Raw genomic sequence first — 20098 nt, 5'->3', positions numbered from 1 at the left:
CCTCTGAGAAGGTTTCCTAAGAAATCCCACACTATTCAAACCCCTCTGAAACATCCTGTCCCCTCACTCTGGGTGTGTCCCTGTACTACATGGCCATGCATTTGCTCTTGATGTACAACTATGTAAATGTTCTGCCTTTAGAAAGGAAGAAGATTGAGAAAAAGAACTGTGTTTCCTCTTTATTTATGTACATCAGTAGTTCTTATTTGCTGAGCATGCAGCTGGTACTCAACTATCAAATGCATCCTTGGTCTCCTGACTATGTCTCTCAGACATTTTACATACCTGTTCAGTGAGATATACTGAGCACCTCCTATATGTAAATTTACATATTAGAAGCTAAAAGCAATGTGGAAAAAACAGGGAGGGTGCTATATCTCCTATAGACTCACAGATTGATGGTGACATGTTTGGTTCCAGAGGACAAGAGGCTGGAGTCAGAAAAAGTGATATTGAAAGTGTGATTAGAATTTGCAGGAAGGAACTGGGAGAACATTTGGGCAGACTTACAGCTACAATACTTGGCACTGCCTATCTGAAGAGCATAGTGAAGTTCACACCCAATCTAGTTGACTAGTTTGGTACACTGGCAAGATGCCATCCATGTTATGATGTCTTGTTTTTCAGTAGGTGTTCTATATAGGAATATATCCCTCTCTATATGTCTATATCTATATATGTACATTTCCCCTCCTCTTCAGGACAATGATCTGCTTCCTTAGTTAAGTCCAGTTATGTATTCATTCAAAAACAGGTGTTTATTTGGCACTTTCTATGTTCTGGGATAATGCCTAGCTACTCCTATAGTGGTAGGGCAGGTGAGATTGAAATGAGCAAATGGCTGAATGTCTGTGGTCACCTGGCCATTTTGTAGATTTCCCAGGCCAACAAGGATAATGAATCCTTGACCATACTATTATGAATCTAACACCAAGATGGCTCTCATTTTTTCTGTGTTCTCTGGGCTCTCTGGTCATTCTAGCTGGTGATGACCTCTCTTGCATTCCATGCAGGTAGTGACAATGCCAGAGTACCTGCGGAAGAGGTTTGGAGGCAAGCGGATCCAGATTTACCTTTCTGTTCTGTCCCTGCTGCTCTATATATTCACTAAGATCTCGGTGAGTACGCTGCACTGTGGACTGGGCCCTGGCTGCCTCAGAAGCTGCCCACTGTCATTCACCAAGAGGCAGCTCTATGTGTCTCTATGAACTTGGTTCCATAAGCTTTCTTGCTGCTCAGGGTAAAGTCCTGTTTTATGCATCAAAGAGCCAATGAAGTTTAGTGGAACTCCTTGTTCCCCACTGTGGCAGAGGTTGGGAACATAACAGGTTTATGAATTTTCAGTGAAAGCTGTTCTTAATAGAAAATTAAGAGGGAGTTAAGGAATTAGGATATACCATATGATCCAGCAGTCTCATTGTAGGTATATATTCAAAGGAAATGAAATTAATATGTCAAAAAAATTCAGGGCAGAGGAAATAATATCAGAATGTGATTAGAATTTGCAGGAAGGAACTGGGAGAACATTTAGCAGACTTGCAGCTATAATCTTTGGCACTGTCTAGGTGAAGAGCATGATGAAGGTCACATCCAGCCTAGTCAACGTGTTTGGTACAAATCTGAATTTTTGAATATGTCAAAAAACAAAACAAAACAAAAAAAACAAACTCTCATGTTAATTGCAACATGATTCATACAGTCAAGACATGGAATCAACCTAAGTACCCATCAACAAATGAATGGGTACAGAAAATGTGGTATATTACACACAATAGAGTACTATTTAGTTTTTCTCCTTTTTCTTATCCTACCCCATCCAGCGCCAAAGGAGAGATTAAACCAATCTCAGCATTTTGCAAAATATCTGCCCTGGCTAATATCTGAGGTGGGTTGGATTTGAAGTGAGTACTGTAGCTAAGCAGGGCATTGGGGGAAAAAAAAAAACAGTTGCCAGTGCTTTCATTTTTCTGATTACTTAAAGCTGAGACAACAACATAATTAAGTAACATTTGCAACATACATAAACAGAGGTAGAATACAAGTACTCAAATATCTAGTATTAATCATTTGGCTTTAATAATTATCAATATTTTGCCATTTTTCAGCAATATTTTACAACAGATCCTAGAGATCATGTCATTTCTCTGTAAATTCTTCAGGATGTACCTTTGGCTTCCTAAATTCATAACTATTGTGCTATAATAATGTCTACCTAAAATTATGGTGATTTCAAAATTTAGGTTGTTTAATAGCTATTCCATAACCAAAATTTCCTGATTATCTCAAAAACACTCTCTTAATTAGTTAGTTTGACTCAGAATCCAAATGAGGTTGTGTTTGGTTATTCTTTCTTTAAAGAAAATCTACCAGAATTATTTTTGCTTTCTGTATTATTACCCTCCTGTCCTGGCCTACGTGTACATGTTTTAAAAAATTTAGGTTTTTTTCTGCCTTTTTGTTGTTCGGTTGTAAAACATCCTTGTATATTCTGGATCCCAGATCCTTATCAGATATGTAACTTGAAAATGTGTTCCCTTATTCTGTAAGTTCTTTTTCACATTATTAATAATATCCTTTGATGCACAAATGTTTTAAATCTTGGTGAAGTTCAACTTATCTATTTTCCTTTTTAATCCTTTTGGTATAATTTCTAAGATTCCATTGCCAAATCCAAGGTTCTGGAGATTTGTCTACACATTTTCTCCTGAGTTTCATAGCTTTAGCTTTTACCTTCAGGTTTCATCTCTATGGAGTTAATTGTTGTGTTTGGTGTGAGATAGGCATCCAACTCCATCCTGTTGCCCGTGAATATCCAGTTCTCCCAGCACCATTTGTTGAAGAGACGGTTGTTTCCTATGAAAGGCTTTGAACATGCTCTCATTGATAAACCTGATAGGGTTTTTGTCTCAGGAGTTGGGACTGACAACCAGCAATCATTCTGCCTCCTTTCTGACTGCTCTCCTACTGTCCTTGACCTGTGCCAGCCTTCTGACTAGTGCCTTTGTGCTTTCTCCACTAATAGGAGGATTCTCCCTCCTTTTCATTCTCCTCTTCTCCTTCAGGGTTAGTTTTTAGCTACAAGATGAAAACTCTGGCCTTTTCAGTTTTATTGCACTGGATGTCAGACTGGCCTAAGACTGGAAAGTGCTGGTAGGGTTGAAGACATCAGACCCCAGCTTCATAAGGGAGGGGAGGGCACTAATCTAAGATGAGAAAAAGGTAGATAAGCAGGAGGGTGGAAAGGTCACTCTAAAAGTAGCAGGAATCTGGTGATGGAATTGCCCTTCAGTCCAGCTTGTGCGGTGGTACCAGTCTCTTGAGCAAATAGAGAAGGGTAATGGGTTTCCCCTTTTCAGAGGCAAACATTTTCCAAGTCCACAGTTCAAGCTGGTGAAAGTCTGTTGACTGCAGTTGCCATGGAAAGGGCACTCTTTGCCCTTGGAGCTGGTGTAGGGGTAGTCATATAAATAAATGGCCAACCTCTCTTCCTGCCTTCCCTGTCACCCCACCTATTTTTCAGGTTACTGATTAAACCTCCTTGGATTGAGAGTCCCCAGGTAGGTGAGGGGCATCCTCTTTCTGCTCAGATCTTGATGAGGAATGTTTCCTAGCATCAGTTTTTTTCTAAATTTTGCTTTTGAATCAGGGCATGTCATTGTCTGTTGCCTCTCTGTATAATTCCCGGTGCTCCCTACTAGAAGCCCTAATAAACATCATATTTGTTCCATCTGTTGCCCAAACATAATCCCTTGACAAATGCTGAAGAAGGATGATAGCTGCACTTAGTGCCAGTATTTTTATTTAGTCTTCAGTAGGACCTTTACTTTCACTATCTATTGTTCTCATAAGTGTACCACATTGTTAGGGATTTCTTTTTTTACTTTTCACTTCATGGAAGAGAAAATGACGCCTCAGAGAAGTTAGGTAATTTTCCCCAGCTAGCATAAGGCAAAGGCAGGATTGGAATCTAGTCTGTCTAGTCTCAAAGTCTGTGGTTTCACACTTTTGCACTGAGCTTACATAAAATGAAGATGGAAAATGATGAAATGGGATAGATCAGCTAGTTCTATGTCCTAAGCTCTCATTTTATAGATGGGCAAATGAGGTTTAGGGAGGGAAAGGGACTTTTGAGGGTTAAAGAGGAGCAGAACCAGGATGAGAATCAGGTTTCTTGACACTGATTTAAATCTTTTGACCTTATGTGTCTTCTATCTTTCATTCCTCCAGTACAGAGAGCGTTAAAACTTAAGACTGCATGAAAAATTAAGAGAAGCAGTTAAATGAATCTCATAATATAAACGAGTTGGTGAGAGAAGGATCTGAAAGGACTGTAACAAGAAAATATCAATTGTACGCTGGGTGTCTGGATGTCCTGAAGGAGGGAGGTGTGTGGAGAGAGACAAGGCTTTGGCTGTACATTTGGCTGGCTTCAGGTTTACCATGGGGTGTAGAACTTGAAATTTTATAAAGAAATACATACACAGAATTCAGACATGAAAACAAAAGAAATACATTGATGTCAATTGTACCTGCTAGGAGCCCAGTACACAGGAGTGCAGGGATCATGAATAAAAGAAAAGAACTATTAGTTAATAAAGTAACTGAGTATACTAGTAGTAGGTATAGTTTGTATTACACACAAAGATTAACTAATTTGTGTATTTGTGTGTGTGTGTGTGTGTGTACAGACAGTTTGTGATAGATGACAAGAGAGGAGAGAAGGCTTTGTGGGATCCATGTACAAACCAAGAACAGCTAGAGACTTGCCAGGAAGGTTTTGAGAAGACACAGAAATTCAATATGTATAGAATTGGTGGTAGACAGCAAAGCATATTGCAGGTGTGTGGGTAGTGGTGGCGTGGAGCCTTTGCTATGGCTACCATCTTGAGGTCATATTCTTTCCAACTCAGAGACCCTGAACTGATTGTCTTTCTATGAACTTCTGCATTTTATTGGTTCCTTTGAGCACCTTCCTTATCAAGCTCTGAGAAGCATTTTATTCTGGAGGTTTCCTGGCATGGTGCATCTTATTCAAATATGTGCAGTCACTTGAGATAAAACCTCAGATTTTATGAATTACATGTGATAATTGAATGTCCTTGTTTGTATTTCCTAAGTTATTATCACAGATCATGACTGCAATGAACTTTTACTGCAACTCTGCTGTCCATTTGGGATCCTTGGGTAAAAATAAAAGCTTTGGCTTTTGCTTAAGGTTTGAATGCTTATTACCTTGGCTATTCACATTCACAGATAGAAAGAGAAATTTGAGCAATGATGCTTCTCCATCTGAAACCTCATTGCCAGATAGGATTTATTGGGTGCTCAGATACATCTTAGAACCAGAATGGACAGCAAACACACATGACAAATCACAGCATCTTAAAAACATCCTCACTGAAGCCAAACAACCTACAGAAGGCTCACCAATATCAGACTCAGTTACTCCCAAATATTTTCTAGTTAGTGTCTGAATGTTTTATTGTTCCCTAAGAGTCCCATGGAAACTGATGAGCTAAACTTTCAAAGCCCTTGGGAGAAACCAACCTACTATTTGCTCGTGTAAATAACGCTTTCTTGGAACACAGAAAAGCCCATTTGTTTATGTTGTCTATGATGCTTTCATGTTTCACCTGCAGAGCTGGAATAATGATATGGCTTGAAAAGCTGAAAACATTTCATACCTGACTTTTTACAGGGAAAAAATTGCCAATCCCTGAACCTAGAGGACTATACTTTTCTGTTTCACTTTGAGTTGATTTTCTTTAGCAATATCAGGGAAATTTCCATCTCTCTCCCTTTTTTTTCTTTTCTCTTCTTCCTTTTTTCTTTGCTTGCTTCCTTCCTTTTTTCCTTCTTTCCTTTCTTTTTTCTCTTTTCTCTCTCTTTTTCTTAAGGCATTTAACAGTAGTGTAGGAAAGGAGCAATCTGGGATGATTACATGTGAAACAAATTACCTCAGAGGATTATAGAATACTCCTTTTATATCAAAGCTATGTATTATTCAAATATGCATGATCACTTGAGATAAAGCCTCAGTTTTATGAATTACACATGATAAGTGAATGTCCTTGTTTGTATTTCCTGGGGCTATTATCACCATTGTTCTCAGGGCTATTACCATACCACTATTATGGTGTATTTCCTCTGCTTTTCTAAATAAAAATAATTTAATGAAATATTTGAAACATACAGAAAAGCAAAAGAATAATCATATGGCAAACGCCTTAATATCTACCCACTCAAATTTTATAGATCTAATTATATATTATTAATTTATTGTGGTATGGGGATTGAATGGAAAGGAGCTTTACCACTGAGCTACATCTTCTCCGCTGCTCTTAGCTCTTCTTTTCATTTTGAGACAAAGTCTCATTAAGTTGCTGAAACTGTCTTTGAATTTGAAATTCTCCTGAGTCACTGAGATTACAGGTGTGTGCCAACACACCTGACATAATTTATCATTTTTAAAAAGAAATAAAACATAACTTATGTGTATTCTTTTCTCTGATCTTTCTCTTGATCCCAGTACCCTCCTTCCTAAAAGGTAAACCTTAACTTGAACTTCCTATGTATTTTTACCATCTTTATTTTTATATTTTTACTACACCCCCCACGCCCATTTATCCTTAAAGAATATTTTAAAAATTTCTGCTCCACTTTTGAAACTGCAAGGCATTTAAGAAAATCTTAGGGTAGGAAAACACCCATAATCCTATAATAATACAAACATTTCATTTTCATATTTCAATATTTTCTATATTTTGTGTATTCTTTTATTATAAAGATCCAATCAGAATGTGCACACTGCCTGGGATTTAGCTCAGAGACAGAGCACTTGTTAGCTAGTGCAAAGGGTTTGATCTCCAGCAAATTCCTCCTACATGTACAAAAAAAAATACTCACACCATTTTTGTTATATTTCCCCTTGCTCTTGGCAAAAATTTTAAACATTTTTCAATTTTTGACTTCAGCATTATTACATTTAGGGTATGGAGAACATAACTGTTGATATCTAAATTTCAGCAAACTCTTTAAAAATAACTGGTAGACAAAAAGCTCTCAACAGTGTTCACCTTTGGGCAGAGTAATGATTTTTCAGCATTTAATATTTTACTTTTCATTATATAACTTCCCATGCTGTTTGTTTTAAAATCATACACATTATTTTATTTAAAATTTTATTTTATTTTAAAAGTCAATTTAAAAAAATGGTTAAAATGACTTTACAGAAAATATCACAGAAAAGTGATTCCTTACTTTTCAATGTTGTTTTGAGGATCAAAATAACATGGGCACCTGGAAGTCCTTAGTAAACTATAAAATTCTCTGGAAAAGTAGGGGGGGAACCTAGTAGTGAAGCATGAAATTAGGGCATAAGAGACACCCAAAGACTAATGCCAGAAACCCCAGGCTAAAGTGAGTTCACTCAAATACAGTCACTTTCATGAACTCAGCTATCATAACCCCAGGCGTTTCTGCTGATATTTGGGGTTTCAAGGGCAGAATCTATTTTGGAGTTGGGAATGACTCATGGGAGAAAGAATTTATTCACCAGGGAGGTTTTCTTAGAATTCTTTATCTTTACTAGATGGAAATAGAATGTCATAGAACAAGATTTCTATGAGTTCAACACTTCAAGAAGTCTTTATAAACTTCATTTATAGAATTATCTTGGGGTTGTGTAACACTTGTCTGAGACTAATGACGGTAAGGCAAATATTAATGAGAGAATCACAGTCTACAATGATATGTTATCCTAAAGCACTAAAAATTACCTTCCATGGAAAATAAGCCAATTGTGGGCATTTCTAAGGCAATAGTAGCAGCCTCTTTTTATAGCTCATTTGTGTTTGTTAGCTAATCCACCAAATCAAAAGTGTGTGAATTTGACAGCATCCTGCTGTAATCTTGAATAGGATCCCTTTAATTTACATAATTTCATGTAACTGTTTGGAGGCATGGGATGGGAGGAACTGGCATTATAAGTATTCATCACAATTTCAAATGTGCAATCAGAAAAAAGTGGTTATTTACATTTAGCAAGCAAAGAGTACAGCAGGGGTTCTTTCCTCCTCTTGGGCTGCTACAGAGGGCAGGATGCATCCATCCAGGATCTTGTTGGGGAATGTTTTCCTTGGCTGCAGTCCTTTCCCATTTCCAGCCACTAAGACAACCATCTGGAGGCAGGACGTCCTGCTTTAAAGGCACTGAGAAGTAGAGAAGCAAAATGTTTTGCCTAGGGTTACTCAGTGATGTACCTAAAACTCAGGTCCTCTGACCACCAGCTTCCAGTGAGGGGGTGACTTTCTAAGTCATCCCCTCTCTTCCCACCTCCTAGCTCTGCCTATCCTCCTTCACCAAGAATGATGATGGCATTAAGTCTCTTGAATGAGAATCTTCAGGGAAGATCTGGATGACTGGAACTAAGTCATGGGTTCCTCAGGAGCCCATCTTGGGAGTGGGGGGTTGATTCATTCTCCAGGGCTCAAACATTAGCACATAAGTATGAAATTACATTATACCAAATAATAGAGGCAAATAAGAGAGACAGTAGTGAGGAGATTCCACTGGGAGAGTGTCTTAGTATGTTTTATGTTGCTATAACAGGATACCTGAGATTGCATAATTTATAAAGATCAATTTCTTATAGTTTTGGAAACTGGAAAGTTCAAGGGCACAGCACTGGCATCTGGTGAGGGCTTCCTTGCTGTTCCCAACATGTGGATCACATGGTGATAAGGAGCCTGGAAAGTACAGTCTCTCTTCTTGTCCTTATAAAGTCAACAATATTATGGAGCTCCTGTCCTTGTGGTGTTTTCTAATCCTAATTACCTCTCAAATGTCCCATCTTTAAATATCATCAACATAAGGATTTGGGGGTTAAGTTTTCAACAAGTGAACATTTGGAAGACACATTCAAATCTAGCAGCAGGACAGGAGGGTGTTGTGGGGCGTCTCAGCCACTAGGGAGAACTGAGGAGCTGCAGTAGAGAGGGAGAGAGGAGATGAGATTGAGAGAGGGTGAGTCCAACTCTATTGACCTGTTCCCCAGGACTCTGGCTGGGCAATTTTTGCATGCCCTGAAATGACTCTGTGCAATAAAACATCTCACTCATCTCCATCTAGGGGAAGACAACCTTATTCTTTATCTAAATGTTTGAAAAGATTCACCATGATCATTCCTTAATATTAATCTTTCCTGGTAGTGCAGTATTTTGGAGATGACATGAAAATTGATTTTGGTTGATCCTTACGCCCTCTGCTGTTGTATATTAGCAACTACATCATCCAGCCAGGTAGAAGGCTAATTATGAGAGGGCTGAGAGACATAAGGAGAAAGAGGTCATGGAAGAACTGCACCAAGAATATATTGAGTTCAGGAGAAATAAATGGAACAATTTCCCTGAAATGAGTCAAGATGAACTCCTTCTGGGTCAGGAAGATAAAATTATAATCTTTCTAAAGTTCTCTCCATTCTTCAGTTGGGGTTGCGATCCCCACTCATGGATTCTTTGGCACAAAAACTTGTGTTTGGGAATAGATCTGACAGACTTGTGTACATTGAGGTATAAATTATGGATAATAGCTAAGAGCAGCAGTCTACAGGTGAGTTAGGAGGAACATCAATAGTTAATAGTTACTCCTTGGCAAAAGTTAAATAAGTTGGTGAAGTTGTATACTGTGCTCATGTTTGCTTCTATGGATTCACAGAAAATGATGTATACTAAAGGCTCAGAGAAGGTGTGTGGCAAAGAAATTGCCTTAACTTTTTAAATTCAGCATTTTCCACCTTTTTAACCATGAAATCCTTTTTCTGTATCCAGAAAATTATCCTCCTGAATAAAGCTTGAGAATACAGTATGCACTCTGTGGCTAACTGGCTTCTGCCACTTCTAACCTGCCTCTCCTCTTCTTCTAGGCAGACATCTTCTCTGGAGCCATATTCATCAATCTGGCTTTGGGCCTGGATATATACCTGGCCATCTTTATCTTATTAGCAATCACTGGGCTTTACACAATCACAGGTGAGTCTGTTCAAGTGAACTGGCATCTCAAGTTCAGCCCAGTATTGGGCATTTCTTGAAGAAGAGAGATACACCCAGGAAACAGTTTGAGAATGGGCATTTTCTGGGTATCTACTAGTAGTTACCTGAGTGGTCTCAGAAATCTCCAGTAGAGGCTGGGATAGGGCAACTTCTTACAGGACCTCAGGGAGAGTTTGGCCCTGCAGATTGTAGAAACAATGTGACTAAATTGGGAACATCAGAGGAGTTTCAGGTGCAAGAATGTGCGAGCTGAGAATGGAGGTAGGAATGGTAGGCCATGAGGTGGAGGCAAGGTAAGCAAGAGGATGCATTTGGCTGAAGGAGAGTGGCCACTGAGGAGTAATGGGGGCGAGTGTGGGCCATAGGCTTGATAATTCAAATGAGGTACAGAGGCCTTGGATTTGATATTCTGGGGACTGAGAGCTACTGCAGGAGAGAGAAAGGGTTGCAGAGGTGTCACTTTGCCTAGTTTGGGAAGGTCAGGAGCAGCAATGAAACTTACAGCTGAATTGGGGCTCCATATCTTTGAGGACTAAAGTTACTCAGATAGTCTGAGAAACAGGGATGGACATAGAAGTGGCCCTCTGAAATGTGGCAATTTGGTAATGTTCCTAGGAATCTCCCTAGTCAGCTCTTTGCTCCTCTTTGCCTTCATTTGGAAGCTGCTTTCTCTTACTATAGAGCAGCCATCTCCTTTGAGCCATCCCTTGGCTTAACATGGTCAAATCAGGTTCTTCAGAACATTCTCCTTTCCCTAAGGCCTTGAGAACATTTCTGTGAAAAGCAGAGGTTGAGAACATACTTTTAAATAGCAGAATACTGTAAAGGGTGGGGAGGAAAGGCAGGTTGGTGACTGGGGATGGGGAGGTTTCTCAGATTTGTGTACAAGAAGTAGAGGTTGGGATGGGTGATAGGAGGCAGTCTTCCACATGAGGTGAGCTATGTTGTCTTCTTGCCTGCTTAGGGGGCCTGGCAGCTGTGATCTACACGGACACCTTGCAGACAGCAATTATGCTGGTGGGGTCTTTTATCCTGACTGGGTTTGGTAAGTGGGGGAAGGGCAGGCTGAGGAGGGGGTGGGGGAATATATACAGAGCCAGGCAAAGAAAGTTTGGCTTCTCTCCTTGCTTCCTGCCAAGCTGTGAATTTGGGCAGTCTGTGTCCTTTGAAGGGCAGTGGTCCAACCCACTTTGACCATCACCTGGGGTACAGAGGTAGCTTCTTCATCTTGGGAGGACTCAGGTTGGGGCTCCTGTTCTCCCTTGATAGCTTCAATCAGTTGACCCCAGTGTGGGCCTCTCTGTGGAGAAATTGAGGGGGCAAAAAGGTGATAGATGAGGCTTAATATCCATTAAGCTAAATATATCCTTACATTTTGAAGTTAAATGTCCACTCTCATGAGTTATTGACAGTATGTCATAATTTTCCTTTCAATGTCCTTCTTTGAAAAAAATTAAATTGGCCACTTAATGTTGCCTCCCACCCCCTCATTTTTTGAAGTTTTACTTGCCTAGAAAATCCTAATGACAACATTGGAGAGTCTATCTTTTCTCCATTGTATGTTTTTGGCACCTTTGTCTAATATAAAATAATTGTAATTTTGTGGGTTAGTCTCTGTGTCCTCTATTCTGTAACATTGGTCTACTGGTCTATTTTGTTGCCAATACCATGATGTTTTTGATACTCTTGTGCTGTAGTATAGTTTAAGGTCTGGTATAGTTGATGCCACCTGCTTCACTCTTCTTGGGAAAACTGGAAATCCATATGCAACAAAATGAAATTAAAACCCTATCTCTCACCATGTACAAAACTCAATTCAAAGTGTATCAAGAACCTAGGAATACAACCAGAGACTCTGCATCTAATAGAAGAAAAAGTAGGCCCTAATCTCCATCACATAGGATTAGGCTCCAACTATAAGACTCCTATAGTGCAAGAATTAAAGTTAGGAATCAATAAATGGGATGGATTCAAACTAAAGTTTCTTCTCAGCAAAAGAAACAATCTGTGAGGTGAATAGAGAGCCTACATTTTGGGAGAAAATCTTTACCACTCACACATCAGATAGAGCACTAATCACTAGGGTATGTAAAGAACTCAGAAAGTTAAATACCAAAAAAAAAATAACTCAATCAATAAATCAGCAAAGGCTCTGAACAGACACTTCTAAGAATATGATGTACAATCAATCAACAAATATATGAAAAAAATGTTCATCATCTCTAGCAATTAGAGAAATGCAAATCAAAACTAAGATTTCATCTCACTCCAGTCAGAATGGCAGCTATTACGCAGACAAACAATAAGTGTTGGCGAGGATGTGGGGAAAAAGGCACATTCATACATTGCTGGTGGGACTGCAAATTGGTGCAGCCAATATAGAAAGCAGTATGGAGATTCCTTGGAAAACTAGGAATGGAACCACCATTTGACCATCTGTTCCTCTTCTCAGTCTAGCATATTACAGGGACACAGCCACATCAATATTTATAGCAGCACAATTCACAATTGCTAAATTGTGGAACCAACCTAGATGTCCTTCAGTAGGTGAATGGATTAAAAAAGTAGTATATATACACAATGAAATATTACTCAAGAAGAAAAGAGAATAAAATTATGGAATTTGCAGGTAAATGGATGGAGTTGGAGAAGATAATGCTAAGTGAAGTTAGCCAATTCCCCAAAACCAAATGCCAAATGTTTTCTCTGATATAAGGAGGCTGATTCATAGTGGGGTAGAGAGGGGGAGCATGGGAGGAATACACAAAGTCTAGATAGGGCAAAGGGGTGGGAGGGAAAGGAAGGGGGCATGGGGTTAGAAATGATGATGAAATGAGATGGACATCATTATCCAAAGTACATGTATGAAGACACGAATGGTGTGAATATACTTTGTATAAAACCAGAGATATGAAAAATTATGCTCTATATGTGTAATATGAATTGTAATGCATTCTGCTGTCATATATAACAAATGAGAATAAAAATTTTTTTAAAAAGACAACATTGAAAAGCTATGTCTAGGGATAGTTGTTAAGAGAGGATGTAAAATGCATTTCATTTTTAGGTGCACAAGAACTTCTACCTGTCCTGGAAAGTTTCGTATATTCTCTGTAGTGTTCAGTTTTCCGAGAACTTTCATTTGGTATGAAAGCTCCCTAGTAGGCCCTGTGGGTCAACAAGAAATGACTTGTCAAGGGCCCATACCTGAGAGGTAGCAGGGTTCCAGATTCCTCATCTTCTTGGTTATCAAATTCCACTGCTAGGACCAGAGGTGGTAGGTCTCTGTCCAGGTTCTTACTGGTCACTGAGGGTCTCTAAGCCTGTGATTTGCGTTCCAAAGACCATGGCTGACAACAGGGAGTGAGGAAAGAAGTCTTTGCATGTGATCCCATACTAAGAACTTCATTTAAGTCATTGAGATACCTTCCATTTTGTAAAGAAGTTTGTGTTTAGAACATTCTCACAAGTTTTTGCTTTGGATCCTCATAGTAGCCCCCAAGGGGGCTGGGCAGGGTTAATAATTCCATTCTATGGTTGAGAAAGTGGAGGCACAGAATGGGAAAATAACTTGCCCAAGACCACACAGTAAGGGCTCTCTCTGGTGGTGGTGTCCTCTCAGATTCTCAGGCCCCAGAGATGAAATCTCTATGAAGAGTTGGAAATTTCAGACTGTTTTTGTACCAATTTTTCCAGCTTTCAATGAAGTGGGAGGGTATGAAGCCTTCATGGAAAAGTATATGAAAGCCATTCCAACCTTAATTTCTGATGGAAACACCACCATCAAGGAAGAATGCTACACTCCAAGGGAAGACTCCTTCCACATCTTCCGAGATCCCCTGAAGGGAGACCTCCCATGGCCTGGGCTCATCTTTGGGCTGGCCATCCTCGCCTTGTGGTACTGGTGCACAGATCAGGTACTCAAGCTGGATATGTAGGGTGTACAGATTTTCCCCAGGGCACTGAAGAGATTCCTGCCTACCTGTGGCTTGTGGGGCTGGGAAACATAGGGAAGGCCTCACATGGTCTTGAGTCTCAGGCCAAGGACTCAGGATGGGGAACCTAACTGTCGGATATCATGGGATCTCAGGGCTGCAACCCACTCTCACTGGGCTTTCCATGGCAGGTGATTGTGCAGCGCTGCCTCTCAGCCAAGAATATGTCTCATGTGAAGGCCGGCTGTACCCTGTGTGGGTACATGAAGCTGCTGCCCATGTTCCTCATGGTGATGCCAGGGATGATCAGCCGCATTCTCTACACAGGTAATACCTTCTGGGAGACTCACGGACCATACTCATTTCTCTACCTCTGGATCACTTCTAAAGTCCCTAACTTTCTGCTCCCTGTAGTCTGCCCTCTTCTGGCCATGATTACCAAGCATCATTTTCCCCTCTGATCAACAATGAGCAATTTGAGGACAAAGACGTTTGGAGTTGTGTTCCCTGGTTTCTTACACTGGCAATTGTTTACTCATTTTATTTTTCAAATCTTCTAAAGTCACAATATGCATCCAACTTGCCTCTTCCATTTAATAACATGTGTTCAATTATAGCTCCTCCACCTACCCCAGGCTTGTTTTTTCTGTCAGGAAAAAAAAATACAGTTGATCTTTTATATTTATGATTTGCATGTCCATGTTTTTAACCAACTATGGATGGATTGAAAATATACAGAAAAAATTTCATCTATACTGAACATGTGTAGCCTTTTTTGCCTTGTTATTGTTCAACATGGTACAACAAATGTTTATCTAGCATTTATATAATACTAGGAATTATAAGTAATCTAGAGATGATTTAAAGTATGCAGAAAGATATATATGTGTTATGCAAATTCTATACCATATTATATAAGGTAGTTGAGCACCTGCAGAGTTTTGTATCCACTGGGTGTCGGGTAGTGTCCTGGAACCAGTTCCCTCTAAGGACACTGAGGGAAGACTGTATAACTAACTGAATGGTTTATATTCTACTGCATGTTATACATACTTGTTTACAAAATAGTGCTATGGTTGAATATAGGGCAGCACTAAATGAGATATTCTTGTAGCAAGTGTTGAACAAATATTTGTTGATCTGAATCCTATGCACATTTCTAGAATTCTCTTTAAAACTCTAGACCATGTTCCTTTCCCTCTGAGGCTATTTACTTTTTAATCCCAGATTTCCCATATCTCGGAGGTGGTATCCAACAATCCTGTCACAGAGGAAATTTCCTCAGTTATTTAGACATGTGACTCTACTTCTAAGAGCTGCTTAAAATAAATCTGGAGGACAGAACTCTGCAGGTGCTCATGTGCCTTATATAACATGGTCTAGAATTTGCATAACCTATGCATATCTTTGCGGTAGGAACCACAGATCACTGTGCTTTTTCAGGAGAAAATAAGGTAATTATCACTGTTGAGCTGAAGAGTAGTTAGCTAAAGTCTGAAGAAAGTGTTCCCCACCATCTCACCCTAAGCATTTCTTTTGTTCCTCATCTTCCTCTATTTAGGAGCCATCCTTCCTCCCTAGTCAGAGGTTGGGGGTGAATCAAGACAAAAAATATAGGGGCATGGGATGGAGGTGCTCACTGCAATCTACACTCGTGTGGAACCATTTCGGGGCCCTGGGCAGAAATGTTATATTTGACACCTTGTTTTAAGAAGGTGAATTTTAGAAGTATTCCCCCAATGTGTGTTTGCTGATATGATTCTTTGTCTCTCCCCAGAAAAAATTGCCTGTGTCATTCCTTCAGAATGTAAAAAATATTGTGGCACCCCAGTTGGCTGTACCAACATCGCCTACCCCACCTTGGTGGTGGAGCTCATGCCTGATGGTGAGTCTTTCTTGAGAGGCTGATTGGGTTTAGGCTCCCTCTAGACTCCTGGGTGCCTTCTGAGACTAAAAAGTTTCTGAATCTAGTCGGTCAATAGGGGAAGTTTCATTCTAAGTATTTTCAGGTTTTGCACATGTCTATAAGAATATGACTTGGTTAGGCTCTCTGAGTCCTGGGACTTGTCCATCAGGCTTGGAAAATAAAAACTTACTAGGGAAAACAGTGGCTCTTCCATGATCATCTAGAAAATCTTTCAAAGATCTTCAACACAGGCAATACAAATTAGTATAATCAATGTGGAAAACACTATGGAGGTTCCTGAAAAAAAAGATAGAACTATGATATGATCTAATAATCTCATTACTGGGTATATATATCTCTGAAGGAAATGAAATCAGTATGTTGAAGAGATAGCAGCACCCCCATGTTCATTGCAACATGGTTCACAACAGTCAAGGTATGAAATCAATCCATGAACTCAACATTTGAATGGGCAAAGAAAAGTGGAATATATACACAAAGGAATATTGTTTCACCTTAAAAGAGAAGGAAATTCTGTCATTATGACAGCTTGGATGAGCTTGGAGGACATTATATTAAGTGAATTAAGCCAGACTCAGGAAGATGAATACTGCATGATAAACACAGAATGTAAAAAGTCAAGATTATAGCAATAGAGAGAATGGTGATTACCTGGGAGTGAGACAAAGGGTGGCGTGATTTGGAGAAATATTGGTAAAAGAATACAAAATTTCAGATAGGAGGAATAAGTTCGAGAGATGTACTGTACAATGTGGTGACTATGGCCATTAACAATATAGTGTATGTGCTTGAAAATTGCTGAGAGCAGATTACCACAAAAAACAGTATGTATGTAAGGTCATTGATATGTTAATTAGCTAGATTTAGCCATTCCACAATCTATACAAATTTCAAAATGTCATGGTGTACATGATAAATATAAACAATTTTTCTATCCATTAAAAATAAATAAAACATTCCAACAAATTAATATGAAGGCTTGAACTAAGCCTCCTAGTTACCTGGAGAATGAATTAACTTTTAGATGATTTCACAGACATAAGTGGAGGAAAAAATCCAGATTTTAGTTCTAGAAGGAAGGAGTTTGAAGTTGTAGATAAATTGTAGATGAATAAAATTCAGTGTGGCTTCTTACCATACAAGGTATGTTATCCCAAATTGCTGGAATTATAGGTGAACCCCACCCTTCTACGCTTGGTGGCACATGCCTGTTTGTAATCCGAGCAAGTCTGGAGGGGAGGCTGAGGCAGGAGGGTCACAAGTTTAAGGCCAGCTTTAGCAATTTGGTAAGGCCCTATGAAAATTAATGAGACCCTGTCTCAATATGAAAAAAATTAAAAAGAGCTGGTGATGTGGATAAGTAGGCAGGCATCCCCAAGAGATTAATCCTCAGTACCCCCAAAAAAAAGAAAGGAAGAAAGAAAGAAAGAATATGTTATCCTAGAAGATTGAATCCTGAGTTTAGAATAACTAGAGTTTTGGGATTGACTTGTGAATTTGTAATTCATGTTTCACGTTGGAGAAAAATAAATCTCTTAATTATGGTTCAAGGGCTGAAAAGCTGGTTAGATTAGGAGTGTTAGCACAAAATGACTGGGCTGGGTGCAAGCTTCATGGATCAGCACAGCCTTTATTCAGTAATGAAATCATGCATCTGTGGACCAACTTTCCTGATGGAAAATAAGCCAATGGCTAAGGGGAAGTCTATGTTTATATATGCTACACTGAGTGATGACTTAATTATTGACAGAGCATGTCAGTTTGGGCCCTTAGGAAACAGTTTTTCAGAATTTGAAATTTGTTATTACTAGGCAATATTATTTATTTTTTTTAAATTTATATATGTCAGTGGTTACAATTTTTATTACACATATAGAGTATAATTTTTCATATATCTGGTTATATACATAGTATATTCACACCAATTCGTGTCTTCATGCCTGTTCTTTGGATACTCATGTCCATAACATTCCACCATCATAATAGCCCCATGCCCACTCCCTTCCCATCCAACCCCTCTGCTCTATCTAGGAATAGAGTTCCTCTATTCTTCCCATGCTCACACTCCCTATTCCACTATGAATCAGCCTCCTTATATCAATGAAAACATTTGGCATTTGTTTTTTTGGGATTGGCTAACTTAGCATTATCTTATCTAACTCTATTTATTTACCTGCAAATGCCATGATTTTATTCTCTTTTATTGCTGAGTAATATTCCATTGTGTTTATATGCCACTTTTTTTTATCCATTCATCTATTGGAGGGCATCTAGGTTGGTTCTTACCTCTCACACATCAGATAGAGCACTAATCTCTAGGGTATATAAAGAACCAAAAAGTCTAAACACCAAAAAAAAAAATAACCCAATTAACAAATGGGCCAAGGACCTAAACAATCACTACTCAGAAGAAGATGTACAATCAATCAACAAGTATATGACAAAATGTTCATCATCACTAGCAATTAGAGTAATGCAAATCAAAACCCCTCTAAGATTTCATCTCAGTCCAGTCAGAATGGCAGCTATTTTGAAGACAAACAACAATAAGTGGTGGTGAGGATGGGGGGGCGGGTACAATCATACGCTGATGGTGGGACTGCAAATTGGCGCAACCAATATAGAAAGCAGTATGGAGATTTCTTGGAAAATTGGGAATGGAACCATTGGGCAATATTTTTACTTAGGAGAGAATATTAGGGTCTAGGCAGTGTTCAGTGCTTATCTCTTTCCCTTCAGGGTCCCATTGTACTCTCACTGGGAAAGGATTTATTTGGGGAAGGATCTATGCTTTGGCTTCTGCTCAGAGTCTGTCATTCTAGGCCTGATGGAGATCTCCTTCCCAGGGATTGTCTTGTCACTGGATGATGTTTGCTTACTTTTCAGGGAGTGTCCTATCTCTAGGAAAAGGTGTATTGGGAAAGGATCAATGTTACCAATGTGTTGCCTTCTTCTTCACTCCCTCTTTCCAGACCACACTATTTTGGAGTTTGTCATTTTCCATATCTTACAAGGAGATTCTTAGGAAATACAAAAATTCATAAATATTAATATCTTAATGTATAATAAACTTTAAAATTTTATTATTGAAAAGAAACTCAGAGGCCATTTGATTAGCCTCTTCTTTTTACAGTTGGGAAAACTGAGGCCTCCAGTAAGAAAGTGACGTTTTCAAGGCACACAACAACTCTGTCTGCCATCTGGCTTCCTTAACTCTGCTCAAGGCAGGAATTGAAGAATTTTGAGAGGGTCCTTTTTCTTTTAAACCACAGACTTCATGCATGACCTTGGGCAAACCATTTGCATTCAAGTGACATAAATATGGGAGTAATAGTTAATTACCCCCAGGCAGCCAGGATGCTTAATAAGGTTGTGATGAGCAAGAGTCAAAATGGCTCCAGAGTTTTGGCTCTGATAACACTGGTCTCTGTGGGGGCATTTGTCCTATTTCTTTAGATTGGCACAGCTACCCCTATCCACTCTTCCTGTTTCTCATTTTCCATATTCTTGGGTAGTTTCTTTACGTCTCATTTGCTGATTCATCCTCCTTTTCTCAGCCAGTAAATTATTTCCCCACCAAGCCATATCAAATGCTATCATTATGTCTCCTAAATATCTCTTATCTTTGATGAATCACAACACAAGGAAAACACCACCTACTGCAATTTTTAGCCAAATTAAAGCAAGCTTGTGTTGTGTACATAAGAGAGAACTGGCCAACGGCTGCCTCACCCAAAATGCAAGGCCTGAGGAAAACTTCCTAGCTCTCCAGGAAAAAGGTTTTATAGCACAAGAAATTACAAAGGGGGGGGTGTCTTGGGAACTTACAGCTAACAAGGTTCTGGGAAGCATAATACAAAGGCAGATAGCAGGTTAAGGATTTACATGGCTTGACATTTCAAGGTAGGGAGTAAATTGAGATTCCAACATATGAATTTATGAGAGGCTGCTAAGGTTTTAGGGAACATTGTTATCTGGTCAAGGAGAACTAGGGTTGGGTGAGTTTAGGGCTTGGGCAGGAATTCCAAATAAGATTAGCCCTCAGAGTATGGTCAGGCTAAATAGAAATCTTAGTAAAACAGAAATGAACTTTTCATTACTTTGTGATGAGATGGCTCCCATTCTTAGGATAGAATAGGTTGGGCTCATCAATCATCCTATTTCTCTAAAATTTTGGTCTGACATTC

The 20098-nt window shown here is 39.2% G+C and overlaps 1 protein-coding gene across 4 annotated transcripts in view; it reads left to right on the top strand.

Annotated features, from left to right (window-relative positions):
* The window catches only part of LOC113198067 (sodium/glucose cotransporter 1), a 69372-nt gene that overhangs the window by 26938 nt on the left and 22336 nt on the right, over nucleotides 1-20098 (top strand). For 2 of the 4 annotated variants that reach the window (XM_026410651.2, XM_026410652.2), the window contains exons 5-10: nucleotides 1014-1118; nucleotides 9923-10028; nucleotides 11014-11094; nucleotides 13746-13966; nucleotides 14176-14311; nucleotides 15762-15869. In XM_026410651.2, coding sequence (XP_026266436.2) covers nucleotides 1014-1118; nucleotides 9923-10028; nucleotides 11014-11094; nucleotides 13746-13966; nucleotides 14176-14311; nucleotides 15762-15869 — 757 coding nt within the window. The remainder of the gene's footprint in view (nucleotides 1-1013; nucleotides 1119-9922; nucleotides 10029-11013; nucleotides 11095-13745; nucleotides 13967-14175; nucleotides 14312-15761; nucleotides 15870-20098) is intronic. The other 2 variants (XM_026410654.2, XM_026410653.2) reach the window with 1 other exon arrangement.

This window comes from Urocitellus parryii, chromosome 3, assembly GCF_045843805.1.
Source record: "Urocitellus parryii isolate mUroPar1 chromosome 3, mUroPar1.hap1, whole genome shotgun sequence".
NCBI lineage: Eukaryota > Metazoa > Chordata > Mammalia > Rodentia > Sciuridae > Urocitellus > Urocitellus parryii.
Note: the sequence above shows the minus strand (reverse complement) of the source record. Positions and strands in the feature narration are given on the sequence as shown.